Source organism: Amblyomma americanum, chromosome 9 (genome assembly GCF_052857255.1).
Source record: "Amblyomma americanum isolate KBUSLIRL-KWMA chromosome 9, ASM5285725v1, whole genome shotgun sequence".
Taxonomy (NCBI): domain Eukaryota; kingdom Metazoa; phylum Arthropoda; class Arachnida; order Ixodida; family Ixodidae; genus Amblyomma; species Amblyomma americanum.
This window is the reverse complement of record NC_135505.1, coordinates 137460692-137477537: the sequence shown is the minus strand read 5'-3', so window position 1 is coordinate 137477537 and position 16846 is coordinate 137460692. Positions and strand designations below refer to the sequence as shown.

General features: G+C 46.4%; 2 protein-coding genes across 3 annotated transcripts in view; one reads left to right on the top strand and one right to left on the bottom strand.

The window, feature by feature from the left end:
• LOC144104547 (alpha-(1,6)-fucosyltransferase-like) overlaps positions 1-2853 on the bottom strand; it is a 38233-nt gene extending 35380 nt beyond the window's left edge. Inside the window, exon 1 of one of the 2 annotated variants that reach the window (XR_013308570.1) lies at positions 2049-2829. The gene's annotated coding sequence lies outside the window, so the exon portion shown is untranslated. Of the gene's footprint in view, positions 1-2048 lie in introns of both variants that reach the window. The other variant, XM_077637634.1, reaches the window with a different exon arrangement.
• A 2138-nt stretch (positions 2854-4991) lies between these two features.
• On the top strand, positions 4992-5477 carry LOC144103716 (uncharacterized). Its single transcript, XM_077636374.1, has one exon. The coding sequence runs from the start codon at positions 4992-4994 to the stop codon at positions 5475-5477; it is 486 nt and encodes a 161-aa protein (XP_077492500.1).
• The last annotated feature ends 11369 nt before the right edge of the window (positions 5478-16846 follow it).

Sequence of the window (16846 nt, the reverse complement as noted above, 5' to 3'; positions counted from 1 at the left end):
GAGAAACGCTTTGTCCTGTCAGCAGCGTCCCTCCCGTCAGAGGAAACCAATAAGAAGGTTTTTGAAAGTTGTTTGTTGGGGGAAGGAAATGGCGCAGTATCTGTCTCATATATCTTTGGACACCTGAACCGCGCCGTAAAGGAAGGGATAAAGGAGGGAGTGAAAGAAGAAAGAGGTGCCGTAGTGGAGGGCTCCGGAATAATTTCGACTACCTAGGAATCTTTCACGTGCGCTGACATCGCACAGCACACGGGCGCCTTTTGCGTTTCGCCTCCATCAAATTGTAGCTCCAACTGCTTTACAGTGATTATATTCAACTCCGGTTGAAGTTCGCTCCGGCTGCCTGGTCACAGCTAGGTGGCTCGGTTTTAGCACCATTTTCTTAACTTCTGTTTTTTCTTCTCTGGACGTTGTTTTCTTGTTTTCGTACTCGTGGAACAGAATGCCCGACGACGCGGGTTTCAATGAGTGCAGCCGTAAGTGGTGATCTGCAATGTGTTTCCCTCGGCCCTGTTGTCGCAAAGAAGCGCCTTTTTTTTCAAAAAGTTAAATCTCAGCTTCACCCAAGGCAGTGCCGATTCTGCTGATTGGCTGTGACTGGCTACATAAAGTCCAGACACATTGCAGTGAAAACTGATTTCTGGAACATTCACAGTCGTCTTTCGGGTTATAAAACCGCACAGTTTTAAATTTTAATCGACAGAAAGTTGACTCCTTGGGCTGTGAGCGCATGCAAGCAGCGACGCATTCGGGCTATCTATTTTGAGATGGCATTCGTACATGAGCCAAATAACGCCCAGAAATCGTGGCGTAGAATTGGAGCCCGTTGAATATATAAATAAGCGTAGTTCACTTCGTGTTTCCTGACGACAAAGTAATCATAAAGAACAAGAACCCTATAGGAGGAGAGGAAACAATGCTCACCATTAGAAGGTTCAGTTAACGCGCTCCAGACTAGCAACTTTCGGCTCTGCCCAGCCGCCTGATCTTTTAAGTCTTGCACTCCGAAGTTCTCAGTAGCCAGTAATGATAGTAAGAAATAATTTAGGGACAATTTTCAAGCCACCGCCGATCACCTGGCAAAGCGGGTCAGCCTGTTAGTGTCCCGGGAGCGCCGAAACTGAACTGTGCCCAGAGAACTGGGGCCGTGAAAATAACTAAAATATTTTACTCGAGGCGCCCTAAGTACGCAGTCCAAGCCGATTGAATATTCACAGCTAAATTGAAACGCTCTCTCCATGTTGAAAACTAACACAATACCTTTTCTGCTGTATACCAAAAATCGCCCCACCATTCAACCTGAACATATGTTAAAGCTACGCTTTACATGTTATATAATGTTTAAATCTTAACAGCGAAATAGCGTTACAAGCATATATCAAGCGCTGTGTCTTTTTTTTTTCTCTATTTGTACTCTAATGCTGTCATCTAAAGAAATTTTGCAGTTAAAACGCATGGATTATGCCTGCAAAGGATTCCATTCTTAGCGTCACAATTTTGATCAACTTATTACCGATTCACCACAAACACTCACGGAGCACTCTCAAATGACTGGGTACGTAGACACGGGTCCATGTTATCACTTCGACGGTCATTATGGGTTGCATGCATTGTTTGTACTCTACTGTAACCCTATTACCCTTTGCTACTTGGAAAATGTTTAAAGTGTGTACTCACGCAGTTCGTGCACCTGATCCTTCATGATTACTAAGCAGGCAGCAGAAATTGCATGTGCGTTGCTTCAACGTTTAAATAAGCTCAGGGAAATAGCCTTCACTTGCAACGTTGCACAGACGCTACAAAATTGGATATTAAGAACAATGCAAGTACGCTAGACTGAAACAAGAAAATAGCACTGTCATGAGACTAGGTTTTCATAGCGCTTCAATACACACTCGGTTCCCTGGTAGCTGTATTTCCGAGCCGAAAAAGAATCCGTCCCCGCTGCATCAGAGCGCACGGATTCCCCCAGTACACACGTGATGGGCACCAACACTGGTTTCGCTTCACAACGCAGTGCTAGCGACAATTGTGGCAAGGAGACTCACCTGGCTAAGCACGTCGGTAGTTATTCCGGCCGCGCCTATGGTGCTTCCGATTTGGTTGTAGGGCGCTTTGTTTTTAGTTCTTTGTAAGGCACGTGCTGACGAACACGCAATCCTCCCGTCAACTATGAAAGAAGCGACGGCTTGGCTGTCCTTGTTTCGGCGGGTGCTTGCAGTCACAACAACGCACGATAAAACCGGACACAAGAGGGGGGACAAAAATGTGTGGCTTCGTTCAAGGACGTCACAAGAGGCGGCACCCGCTCAGAGAACAGGGGAAAACTACGTCTGTCATAAACAGCACGATCTTGCGTTCACCGCCGCTATGCAAACCATGAGTGGAGCGGTAGGCGGCTCATACGGACGGACGGAAGCACGCACGCACTCCAATCGAAATCACAACACCGGCGGCGATGCGAAGGCGCACAAACGGCTCACGAAGTCGCGAAGTCGTGTCCCGATGCGGCGCCTTCTGACTACGAAGCAACTTCAACGCCGTCCAATGAAAACATGGCCGCGCACAGGCACCATGGTACTCCGTACATGGCACAGCACCCCGCGACCGCCCGCCGCACCAGCGCTATCCGTTCCCGTGCGAAGAGCTGTTTCCGTCTGCGGCGAAAGCAGGCGGCAGATGTTGAGATATGGGCGAGAGTGAGAGAATGAAGAAGCTCTCCTCCTGAAAAAAAAAAAAAAAAACCTGGAAAGGATAAACGAAAGTGAAAGAAAAAGGAGAGGGAGCAAGGACGCGTGGTGAAAGGCCGGCAGGCATGGATGCATGCACGGATGGCGACGGGTAAAGAGGGGGGTGGAAAAAATATGGAAGGTTGTGTCACGTGACAGGAGACCGGTTTCTTTTTGGGAGCCGGGGTGGTAGCGCCGCCGGCCGCTCTCTTTCAGTACTACAGCTCTCTAATGTCCTGTTCTTTTTGTTTGTTGTGTCGGCTCGACGTCTGTGATTCGCCTGGCCTGAGCCGTGCCATGGCGCCATTTTTTGCCGGAAAGCGCAGCGAACCCGCGGTATCACCGCTGACGACAGTTCACGGGGCGGGCCGCGAGAGAGACATGGAACACCTGCGACAAAAGGATGCCAGTTCTGCGCTGCGCGCAACGGGTGGTTTTCTTTTTAATTTGTTCGTTTCTGCATGCAGTGGAAAGGAACAGGCTTCGATAACATACTTATCTCTGCCATTCGGTACACTTTCCGATGGGGAAATTTACTTTCGTGACGGCGAAATACTAGGGGAAAGCGCATAACAAACTTCACGTACTTGAATGACGTGTGGTTAATTAAAAATAAAGGAATGAGCGGCGCTCAGGACTTGGAGCGGAGTGTGCTGAAGCCCAGCTGTTCACGAAGTCAAAAAATGTGGAACTGTTTGTTAAATGTTGGGTTAAGCGAAGTCTGCCAACTGAGGATTTATTTCGTTACAGTGTAAAAAAACAAAACAACAACACGTACCATTTGTTTTATTATAAATGAATGAGGGGGGCGAAACCACGGAAAATGAAGTTCCAACTCACTTGGACCTGAGCAATACTGCAAGGCACAAATAGTACCGTTTAACAGGTCATACACAATCACGTACCAAACTCCGCCGGTTGGGAGAAATTAAAACTTATTAGTGAGCTGTCTGGCAAACCCATTCTGTAAAAAAGGTAGCAGCTTGAATGCGCATGCTCTGAAACGTTTACCAGCTGACTCAGTAAAGGTAACGGAGCAACTATTTTGTTTGTTTTTTTCGTGTAATCGTAGGCCGTAATTTTTTACTAATGACTTCACAGCGAGCTCTAAAACAACAAGAAATCGAAAAAAAATGTTTCGTTTGGTGCTGTGTATGCGAACAGCGGCTGTAGAAACAACTAACCAGTCGATAGTGCAATCACTCAATGTGTAGAAAATGAAACACATTACGAGCATTCGGCTGACCGCACACTAGGGCGCATTGCGATAGTCCTTTCTTTTCCCGAGCGGCCTGGAGAAGGATCGGGCATTTGAATCGTTGCTTCTAAAACTACTCCCATCTTAATCACGTCGTTTCTGAAATCGTGTTTTACAGGGCGAATTGGTCAGACGTAGTTCGAGGCGCAGTCCACACAGTTGGCGCAAAACACACGTAGTTGTCGACTGCAAAAAGTGGTGCTGTTATCGACGGTGCATTGTAGATAGGATAGCGTCGAAAAGAATACGGTCACACAAAACACAACGTGAATGGAAGCAAGCAAACAATTGGATGCGAGGGCACCGTAAACTGGTTGAACAGACGACCGCAACTGGAGGGACACCCGCCAATAAAAATAAATATATAATAAAACTTAGACAACTGACTTCAGACAATGTTATCATGAAGAAACACCTTCGAACCCAGCTTATCGCCGCGACCGCAGTTATCACGCAGAAAAAAAGGTAACGCGCGGAATGCAGCCGCTCGCTCCAGCCCCACATTGTTGCACGCAAGAAACGGCCGCCATAAAAAGCCTTCTATGAGTGTGTTTAATTTGTATTTGTTTTTTCAAGCCATAAAAACAAGATTGAGCCGCTTGCATTATGACAACATCCCGTTTGTGTACAGATATAGGATTTATTTACTCCTTCAGAGACAATATCTGGCGCCCAACCTAGCCGTGCTCTTAACTTGCACCTAGCTCGTGGTAGCAACCAAGCGCGCATCTATATGCACGAAACCAGTTTTTCTTATGTATTGTTTTCAACTGTTTTCCAGGACATCTGGAGCAGACCCTGTCGCCAGTGCAGATGCTGCTACTGGCCCTACAGCAAAACGAGGCCGGCCTGTGGGAAGCTGAGAACACCCCATTCACTCTTCCATTTTTCTGCCGAATCTTCATTGAGCTATGGGAAAAAGATAGCGATAGAGCAAGACAGCCGTTTTGCCCTTGTGATTGTCATCATGGATGTTTCTGTTCTTGTTTTTTGTGCATACATGTATGTACTGTCGCGAAAAAACGACCTCCAAGATTAGGCTCAAACTGCCAAGGCTGGAGCTCACGAGATTCAGCGGACGGCGACACGACTGGCAGCCCTTCTGGGAAGTGTTCGAACAAGTAGTCGACAAGAACGAAGAACTGTCATCTGTCGACAAGTTCCACTACCTGAGGGCATCGGTCACAGGTGACGCCGCTGCTGCACTCGCCGGACTTCCACCAACCGCACGGTGCTACAGCGACGCCGTAGAGCTCCTCAAGAAGCGCTTCGGCAACGAAGAGCTCCTAATCCAAGAGCATATGAAGAAGCTGATTGATATACAGCCAGTTCGCTCTTCGGACGACGTACGCGGACTTCGTCGCCTGTACGATACTCTGGCTGCGCACATCAAGGGCTTGGAGACACTGGGCCAAAAGCATGACTCCTACAGCTCACTGCTCATGCCGATTGTGCAACCAGCTTTACCAACGGACATCCTTCTCGACTAAAGCCGTCAATGCCTCATCGCGACAACTAGCTCCTCGGACGAGGGCGAGGAATCAACGACCGACGACGCTTCGGAAAGCTCTAACGAAACTAAAAAAGGTACTGTGACGTCCTTTTCACGCCTTATTGCTTTCCTGAGGGTCGAAGTGGAAAGTCGAGAAAATCTGGCTGCATTAAGGAACATGGATATAACTAAAAGCGCTAATGACAGTCGAAAGGAGAAAACGAAGCCGCCTTCCAAAAGATGAATAAGCCTTTTTCGACCGCTGCAGCCCTGCACCAAAATATAACGAAGGAAGGCTGTTTCTTCTGCAAGGCTGAGGAGCATCAGACGCATGAATGCGATGCACAGAAAAGCATAGACGAAAAGAAACAGCTTCTACAAGCGGCAGGAAGATGCTTTAAATGTACACGAAAAGGGCATCGTTCAAGAAATTGTAATGTGTACATGAAATGCATTAAGTGCGGGAAGAGACACGCTACCTCAACATGTGACCCTTCCTACTTGGTAGCTCGCAAAAGAGAAGCAGCTAATGGAGTCACAAACGCACAGGTTAGCCTTGAAACGTCGACAACAGGATCCGAATCCGCTCCCATGAGGACCGTCTTACTGCAAACGGCGGCAGTTAACTGTGGTGGCCAAAAAACCTGGACGCAACTGCGAGTCCTTTTCGATGGCGGAAGCCAACGCTCGTACATCACATCGGAAGCGTCGAAAAGAATAGGATGCAGACTTCTCGGAGAAGAAATGCTGACCGTGGGGGTCTTTGGCGGTCACCAAGAAGAAAAATTATGCAGGCGAGTTATGGTCAAGGTGAAAACTAAAAAGGGGAAAACTTGCGAACTGGAGGTTCTGGAGACAGACGTAATTTGCGATCAGTATATCCCAACACCACCCGTGACACTGACGGACAGGCTGAGAATACTCGGCTACGAACCCGCTGATTTTACCAACGACGGAGGGCCTAGAAACATTGGGCTTTTAATAGGTTCCGATCACATTTGGGAGCTAACGACCGGCCGATCGACAAAGATCGACGGAAAACTGAGAGCCGTTGAAACAGCTGTTGGTTGGACCATTCAAGGACCAGTTCAAGGCATAGACGAAGGGCCCCACTGCATGCAAACGATCACCCTGCGAACCTCGGTCACGGAAATAAGCACAACTGACATATTGACGAAATTCTGGACATTGGAATCGATTGGGATAAATGACAATGAGGCAAAGACCGGAAAAAATGCTGCTGTGGAGTTTTTTGAGGACACGGTACAGCTGAAGGGGGGTCGTTATGAGGTAGCCCTCCCCTGGAAACCTGTTACGGCTTTAGAGGATAACAGAGAGGTTGCTCTCAGACGCCTACACCAGCTGACAAGACGCCTGCAGAATTCTCCAGAGCTATTGAATGATTATGATGCGGCTATAAGACAGTACAGCGCACTGAATATGGCAGAGATCGTCGAAACGAACGACAGTGGCGCAAACACTGTATATCACATGCCGCATCAGGCTGTAATCCGCGGCGCTCACAAGCTGCGTGTTGTTTTTGACGCCTCGTCTCACAACAGGTCAGCAAAATCTCTGAATGACAACCTGGAAAGTGGTCCAAATTTAACGTCCGACCTTGTGGGCATGCTGCTCAACTTCCGCAGGCATAAGATAGCTCTCGTAGCTGATATCGAGCAGGCGTTTTTACAGATCTCAGTGAGACCTGAGGACAGAGATGCCCTGCGTTTTTTGTGGTACGAAACGAAGCCTGAGCCAGGTGGTCCACTTCCACCAATTCTGACGTGGCGCATGAAACGAGTTCCATTCGGGACGACTGCCAGTCCGTTTTTTGCTCTTTGCCACTCTCCAACATCACTTAAAGAACACGGAAGAACAGTTCCCGATCACTGCTAGTCGACTGCAACGCAGCCTTTATGTCGATGACATACTGATGGGAGCCGAAAACGAACAGGCCGCATTGAATCTCTACAACGAGGCAAACACCATTTTCGGAGCGGCCTCGATGCAGCTGCACAAATGGGCATCTAACAGTGAAAAGCGTTGTCAGAGATTTCAGCAAGACTCGAAGGGAGCCAAGCCGCTGGGTTATCTAGCGGCGGAGCGGATCACACGCAGCCTGCTGAATACTTCTTTCTGTACTGTCCCAGGTTATCGCGCTCTCCCGGAATACGCAGCGGAACTGTGAGCCTCCCGAGGTGCTGCAGAAGTTCTGTACCCGGCACTCTTCGACGGCCTGGCGGAGCCAACGTTTTGAAACACGCGCCACATCGCTGCTGGCCACATCGCTGCAACGATTCTGCGCAAGCGCTGCTGTTATCTGCAAGCTACGCTACGGAAACGGCGGGGGCGGTTCCTCTCACTTTGGCAGCAGCGGCGGAGCGGATCACACGCAGCCTGCTGAATACTTCTTTCTGTACTGTCCCAGGTTATCGCGCTCTCCCGGAATACGCAGCGGAACTGTGAGCCTCCCGAGGTGCTGCAGAAGTTCTGTACCCGGCACTCTTCGACGGCCTGGCGGAGCCAACGTTTTGAAACACGCGCCACATCGCTGCTGGCCACATCGCTGCAACGATTCTGCGCAAGCGCTGCTGTTATCTGCAAGCTACGCTACGGAAACGGCGGGGGCGGTTCCTCTCACTTTGGCAGCAGCGGCGGAGCGGATCACACGCAGCCTGCTGAATACTTCTTTCTGTACTGTCCCAGGTTATCGCGCTCTCCCGGAATACGCAGCGGAACTGTGAGCCTCCCGAGGTGCTGCAGAAGTTCTGTACCCGGCACTCTTCGACGGCCTGGCGGAGCCAACGTTTTGAAACACGCGCCACATCGCTGCTGGCCACATCGCTGCAACGATTCTGCGCAAGCGCTGCTGTTATCTGCAAGCTACGCTACGGAAACGGCGGGGGCGGTTCCTCTCACTTTGGCAGCAGCGGCGGAGCGGATCACACGCAGCCTGCTGAATACTTCTTTCTGTACTGTCCCAGGTTAGTAATTGTTGTTCAGTGCCGCTTGCACTGTTTATAGGCGCTCCGCCGTTTGCTGCCGGTTTGATGGGTTGCTGACAATGTAAACGCGATACGCACTTTTGAGAGCGCCCTAGGCCGAGGCAGTATTCTTATCTACCATTGTCGTTTGCTTATGATGGAGCGGTGTAACATCTGTCGGTGTGCAGTGAGTGATGATGGTTTTGCATTGACCTGCGGAGAGTGTGAATTTTTATTTCATGTAGGAACGTGCTCTGGCGTCACTGAGCAGCAGTTTAAGTCCAAAAGGCTTGCTAAGAAGTCTTGGAAGTGTGAAGTTTGTAAAACAGGAAACACCAGGAGTCCACATACGAGGACATCCGATAGTGAAGTGGTGGCTAAACTTGTAGAGATGGACCGGAAATTAAACACGCTGCTTGAATTACCGACCAAGGTAAACGGCATAGAAGAGTCTATCCAGCTACTCTCAGACCGCTTTGATGCCATACAGCAACGTCAGGACCGCCAAGAAAAAGAACTCAAAGATATTAGGCGCAAAGTCGAGAGCATTGAGAAATCCGGAGCCACTAAGCAGCTAGTGCAGCTTGAGACAGACATAGATGCACTTGAGTGGCGTAGCAGAAGCCTCAACATCGAGATCCACGGTGTTGCTGAAACGAAGGGCGAAGATCTTTTTGAGAAAGTGAATGACCTGGCGAAAGAACTAAACCTAAATGTTCTAACTAGAGAGGACGTGGTAGCACTCCACAGACTGCCAGCAAAACCCGGAAACACGCCAGGGATTATAATGCGCTGTGCTCGCCAAGAACTTAAGAATGCTTTCATGGCTAAAAGGAAAGCTTTGAATGGACCTGACGAGAAGCGGTACATCTGTGAAAATATGACGTCTCGGTCTAAGAAGCTGCTTACATTCGCTAAAGAATGGGCGAAAGGAGCAGACTACAAATTTGTGTGGCACACAGGCGGCAAGGTTCTCGTGCGCAGGGCTCCAGGTGAAACAGCCACAGTGATCAAATGTGAAAGTGACCTAGACGCTCTACATTCGTAGACGTCCTTTCCACTTTGTAGCTTTTTGAAACTTTCTCTCCTTATGGACAGCTTGCAATCTATACCAAAAGAACAATGGTTCACTCTTCATAACTTGGGTTCAAAACGACTGAGCTGTGTTCATATGAATGTCCAGTCACTCAATAAGAAAATTCCAGAGTTGGAGGCCTACTTTGCTGGCATAAACATACACTGTGATGTTGTTATGTTTAGTGAGACATGGTATAATGAAGATTCTGAGGTATTTAGATTGCCCAATAAAAACACATTTTATTTGAACAGGACATCAAGACGTGGCGGAGGTGTTGCAATGTTGATAGATGACTCTATGAAAACTGATTTGTTATCTGATTTCTGTTCCGTGACCGATGACTACGAAATGCTCTGTGTTGAAGCCAATTGTTTACTTTTTGCTACATGTTATCGGCCCCCTGATGGAGACCATAGTGCATTCTTCAATTTTCTTGAGAAATTTTTTGCCTTTGCAAGTCAGAATAGGCAGAGAGTTATAATTGGCGGCGATTTCAACATTGATATCAAAGGTGCTACTCGCAAATCAATAGACTTTGAAAGACTACTTGCATCCTATGGATACGCGAATGTTATAAAATCTGAAACAAGGATAACTTCCACGTCAGCTACTTTACTTGACCTCTTTATCACGAACTACGATCTGCCATGTGTGTCCAGTGCCGTACTAAGCTGCTGTATAGGTGATCATATGCCAATATGTATGTCCGTTAAAGCACCCGAAAGAGCACCGAATACAAAGAAAGCATGTATAAACTTGCAAAGCATCACTGAAAACTCTCTAGAGGCTTTCCGCATCGACATACAAGGTACTTGCTGGGATACCGTGTTTTTACAACATACAGCACAGGGGGCTTATGATACCTTCATAAGTCACTTTGTGACCGTATACAAGAAACACTTTGTCTCTAAAGAGCAAAAAATAAATAAAAAGATTCGGAAGCCTTGGGTAACCAATGAGCTTTTAAGGAAAATTAGAAAACGAGACAGGTTGTATGCGAAATTTCTAAAAACTCGAGAACCCTCATATCTCAAATTGTTTAAGACCTTCAGAAATAAGTTAACCAAAGAGTTAAGAATAGCAAGAGACGCGTATTATATTCAGGAATTTGTATCCTGTGCCGGACAGACGAATAAACTGTGGAACAAGGTAAATGCTCTTTCAGGACGGAAACAGAAGGGAGAACAACCACAAGAGATTTCGTTAAATGGACGCTTAGTGAGAGACCGCGAGCTTGCTGATGCATTTAATCAGTACTTTGTAACAAAAGATACTGATCAGAATGCTCGTCCTAGCAATGACCTCACTGCACCTAGAAACAATAATTCCATTTTTTTCGCGCCAACTGACAGTGATGAGGTGTGCTCCATTTATCTCAACCTTAAAAATTCACGCAGCTGCGACATAGACGACCTACAGATACGGCCTGTTAAATATGCCATACATGAACTCGCCCCTATACTGGTGTACATTTATAACATGTGTATCTCTTGCGGGGTTTTTCCCGACAGAATGAAAACCGCAAGAGTAATTCCTATTTTTAAAAAAGGCGACAAACAGAATATAAAAAATTACCGTCCAATATCGATTCTCCCCATTTTTTCTAAAGGTTTTGAGAAGATTATCCTCAATAGGCTGTCTTCATTTTGCAGTAAACACCAGCTTATAACCGAAGCACAGTATGGATTTCAGAAAAATAAGTCCACAGAACTAGCGCTTTTAGATCAGAAAGAGCACATATTAAGAAACTTTGAAAACAAGCTTTTAACTCTCGGCATATTTGTTGATTATACTCAGGCGTTTGACCATATCAACCACAATATTCTCCTCAATAAACTAGAATGGTACGGCGTAAGGGGCACACCACTCGCTTTATTATCTTCCTACCTCAAAAACAGGCAGCAATGTGTCTCATTAAGCGAATTCAAATCGCAAACCAAGGGCATAATCTCAGGTGTACCACAGGGAAGTATTCTCGGGCCGCTACTTTTTAACATTTATGTTAATGATATAGTATCGATTTATCAAGAAGCAAAATTTATAATGTACGCAGATGACACGAGTATTTTTTTATCGTCCTGCAATTACACAGACTTAATAAGAATGGCAAATGAACTTCTCGGGAGACTTTCGATTTGGTCGAAAAAAAATTGCCTACAGGTTAATTGCAGTAAAACCAAAGCAGTAATTTTCCGAACTCAAGGAAAAGAAATCCCACAGTACCATAATATAATGTTCGAGTCTATGCAAATTGAGGTTGTTAACTCAATTAAAATTCTTGGTGTAACCTTCTCCAGCAGCCTACAATGGGACGAGCATGCAGATTCAGTCCTCAAGAAGCTAAGCAATACGGTTGGTATGCTAAGTCGCAATCGACACATTTTTCCTACTTTTGTTAAAATACTTTTGTATAATGCCTTGTTTGCCTCGCACATTAATTATGGTCATTTAGTATGGGGTACAACGACACAATCAAATCTTAATAATATATTAATCATGCAGAAAAGGGCTCTACGTATTATTGCCAGTGTATCCTTTACGGAACACACTGAACCACTCTTCGAGAAGTATAATATAAGAAAGATTCACGACATTTACACATACAGACTTCTGCGGGATTTTTACTATAGCAGCAGGAAACATAATTTTACGTTAGTGAAAATCGCGAACCTGCATCAGAATGTACCTGCCTACACTACACGCCGCACAGAAATATGGAATGTTTCGAGATACAGAACTAATTATAGCAAACAGATGCTTGAGAATAATTTACCAAGGTTGTTGAATTCCCTATTTGAAATGGGTATCGACATTCTAAGCATGAACCCGTCAAACTTTAAAGCCTTCATGCGTTCCTATACTGCATAAAATGTAATATATTTTTGTCTTTATTATTTCTTTAATATCTCTGTCTCTCCTTCATACATATTTGTGAATGTTTCTATGTTTTGTTTTGGGCTTTCTTTATTCACTTCTTGTGTTCTGATGAGCTGACTGCCACCGCTGCTCTGTCAAGTGTACACCAGGATGCAGGACCGGTCAAGCCTCCAGGAGGCTTTTTGCCTGCCATCCTCGACATTATATCTGTATGGTGTAATGTTGGAATAAATATTTGAAATATTTGAAATGAAATGAGTGTTGAAGGTGTTGGGCCTCACGTGGGAACCAAGTACCGACTTGCTAACATTCTGCCCCTGCACCGATAGAATCTCCACGACAGAACCACCCACCAAACGATCCGTCCTACAAACCACAGCACGGATTTACGATCCCCTAGGGGGGCTATCCCCTTTCATTGTACGAGCGAAGGTACTATTTCAACAACTTTGGCGCCTGAATATCGAATGGGATGATGCCCTGCCCGAAGGAATTGCAGCGGAGTGGTCAAAGTGGCTTGACGAACTGTCTTACCTCCCCGAGGTCAAGGTGCCGCGATACTACAAGGCAAAAGCAGGTGGAGACGCAGCAACCAGTCTGCACATTTTTGCAGATGCGAGCCCAGTCGCCTATGGAGCGGTCGCCTACCTGACGACAGATGGCGAGGAAGGTAGTGCGACAATACTAATAAGCAAATCTAAGGTCGCTCCAATTAAGGAACTTACCCTAGCTAGGCTGGAGCTAACGGCATGCCTGCTGGCTGCACGATTAGGTCGCTACATTCTCGGCCAGTTAGAGGAACCTCCCCAAAATGTCCATTTGTGGACAGACTCAACCATCGCATTACATTGGATTCAGGGGAACGCCGATCGCTGGCAGCAGTTTGTACGCAATCGCGCGGTCCATATTCGGAGGCTGACTGGAGAATTTACCTGGAAGCATTGCCCAGGAAAGGAGAATCCTGCAGATCTCCTTACCCGCGGTCTACCCGCACAGAAGCTGTCGAATAACGAGCTTTGGTGGACGGGTCCACGATGGATCTGCATGGAGGAATGCTACTGGCCTCAGTGCGGAATCGCGCCTACATACACCGAGGCGGAGCTGGAGCGAAGAAGGGAAACGAAGGCACTACCCGCCGCCGCAACCACACCGGCAGCGGACGCCTTGACGGAAATGCGACTTGTCGACTACTTGTTCGAACACTTCCCAAAAGGGCTGCCAGTCGTGTCGCCGTCCGCTGAATCTCGTGAGCTCCAGCCTTGGCAGTTTGAGCCTAATCTTGGAGGTCGTTGTGGCCTGAGCGGCGTTATTCTCGTGCTGAGTCGTTGGTGGGTTTCCAGTCGGGTTGGAGATACACTGTTGCAGCTTTGCCAAGACGGTTACGATGCGATCGTTGTATTCGAAAATCTGCTCGTACTCCGTCTTGGCAAAGCTGCAACAGTGTATCTCCAACCCGACTGGAAACCCACCAACGACTCAGCACGAGAATAACGCCGCTCAGGCCACAACGACCTCCAAGATTAGGCTCAAACTGCCAAGGCTGGAGCTCACGAGATTCAGCGGACGGCGACACGACTGGTAGCCCTTTTGGGAAGTGTTCGAACAAGTAGTCGACATGTACTTCATAGATCCTCTCTGTATAATCTGTATAATCTCTCTGTATAATCTCTGTATAATCTTTCTATGTTTGCGCATGCTCCCATACAAGTAGCATAAGGCTGTAATCTTTTCTTCTTGATGTGTTTATGCTTCCCGCTGCACACTGTATTTGGGGGCCAGGGACCCCTCAAGCCGTCGTAGAACGGCTTTTACCTTGGCCTCCTGTACACTCCGGTGTATGAATAAAAATATGAATGAATGAATGAATGAATGAATGAATGAATGAATGAATGAATGAATTAGCTTGATTCATTGGAACACTGCACTCCACTGACGCTCATTTCTTTTTCGTTTAAGCATTTAGTCTGCGTAGCCGAAGTCGATCGATCGTTCTCATCGTCGCCATCATTATCACCATCATCATCAGCAGCAGGTAGATTATTTCCGCTGCAGGACAGGTCTCTGTTTCACTAATCTTGATTAAGATTATGAAATCCCAGACAATATTCTAAGCACACTTAATTTGTTAGTATAAGCTGTTGCTTCTTCCGTCTGTTGGAACACACTTCTTTAATCACAGAAACCTTCCGCTAACTTTGCTTCAGTTACATGTACCGCCCAAGTCTACTATCTACTTTTTATTTCCCACTATAGGATATTGTTAGCTAGAATTCGTTTTCTAATGCCAACTGCTCTTTATCTCGGTCCTAAACTTCCCACGGTCGTCGTATGTCACATTCCATAGCTCAATGCACTGTCTTCAATGTACGAGCATTCTAGTCTGAACTAGCGGGTAGAGTTAGTGCTGCAAATTTTTCGGTTCTTTAAGAAAAACAAAGATGAAACGTGGAACGTATATCGCCAGTCGCACTTACCGCCGCTGTCGCCACATCCGGTTAGGCTGGCGCACATCCGGCTCGTTTCTTCCGGTGTGGAGTGCCGGAAGTGTGCTTCCGTTCTAAGCGTGCAATCATTTCACATCCATGCACGATCCCGCATCAGTTCAGTTATTGCTACTCTCGTTAGCTTCGGTCAGAGCATCATGGAGGGTAACGCCGTTAATCACAAATTATCCGGTAAGAGGGAACTTTTCAAATTACGAATATCCGAGAAAATGCGTAACAAGCTTCTCTACAGCCTCACGCTGCTACTGTTAATAGGTGACTTTCCTTCCCCAGTGGGTAAATAACAATTAAAAATTGGAGAGGACACTTAAGCTCCGCCCTAAGGGCTATGACGCGATAGTGTAGTTGATTAAGCTCTCCATTCTGAGCAATTTGACACCTTTGAACGCACTTTTCGTTTCTTGCAATTATTTCAATTAATTAATTGATCAACTACACACTAAATTTTCTTAATTAGCATATTCAAGCATTGGGTTTCCATTATGAGCATTTTGACACCTCTAAACCACCTTTTCCTATTTTTCTCATTTCTTTAATTCATCGATAAATCAATGAATTAATATGATTTGATTAACTCGTCATCGTCTACTATACACCAATCAATCATCAATCACTGGAAGCAAATCCCGGCTGCGGCGGTTGAATTTCGATGGAGGCGAAATTCCAGAAGCCTGTGCACTGTGCGATGTCAGTGCACGTTAAAGAACCCCAGTTGATGGGAATTTCCAGCGCCCTTCACTTCGGCGTCGCACTGGATAATAGACCACATTCACATTGCCAACCAGGTGATATAGGAATGCGCAGAATATAAACAACCCCTATATATAGCTTTCAGTGTCGCACTGGACAATAGACCAAATTCACATTGGCAATCAGGTGATATATAAATGCGCAGAATATAAACAACCCCTATATATAGCCTTCCCTGATTACGAGCAAGCATTTGATTCAGTGGAAACATGAGCAGTCATATGGGCTTTGCGGAATAAGGGTGTAGAAGAGTCTTATTAGAAAATACTGGAAGACATCTATAACGATTGCCCAGCTACCATAGTCCTATATAGTCTGTAATAAAATTCCAATAAGGAAGGGTGCCAGGCAGGGAGACACGATCTCGCATATTCTATTCATCGCCTCCTTACAGGGGGGTGTTCCGAGGACTGGATTGGGAACAGTTGGGGCTAAGAGTTAATGGAGAATACCTAAGTAATTTGCGAATCACTAATCACATTGCCTTGCTAAGTCACTCAGGAGAAGAACTGCAATTCGCTTTCAATGAGTTAGGCAGAGCAGAACGGTGTGTTTAAAAATTAACTTGCAGAAAACCAAAGTAATGTTCAACAGTCTCGCAAGGCAACAGCATTTCACAATTGGCAGCGAGGAGCTAAATGTGGTAAGGGAATACGTCTACTTAGGGCAGGTAGTGACCGCTGATCAAGATAGTAAGAGGGAAATAACTAGAATAATAATAATAATGGGGTGGAGCGTGTATAACATGTTGTCTAAGGTCATGAATTTCCCTTTACCAATATTTCTCAAGAGATGTATATAACAGCTGTATCTCACCTACTTGGCAGAAACGCGGAGGCTAACGAAAAGAGTTCAGGTTAAGTTAAGGACAACGCAGCGAGCTTTGGAATGAAAAATGATAGGAGTAACGTTAAGAGACTGGAAACGGGCATAGTGGGCAAGGGAACAAATGCGTGTTAATGAAATCCCAGTCGAAATCAAAAGGAAGAAATGGGCTTTAGAGGGCATGTAATGCGAAGGCAAGTGGATAACATAAGGCAAGCGTTGGAGTTGGTGGCAGAAAATTAGGCGGCCGGTTTAGATCAAGATGTTTGAGGGGATGCGATGGCCGCAGCTGGCAAAGGAGAGGGTAATCGGAGAGACATGGGACAGACCTTTGCCTTGCAGTGGGCGT

Coding starts and splice junctions, on each gene's coding strand:
- LOC144103716 (XM_077636374.1), top strand. CDS start 4,992: ATGTACTGTCGCGAAAAAACGACCTCCAAGATTAGGCTCAAACTGCCA.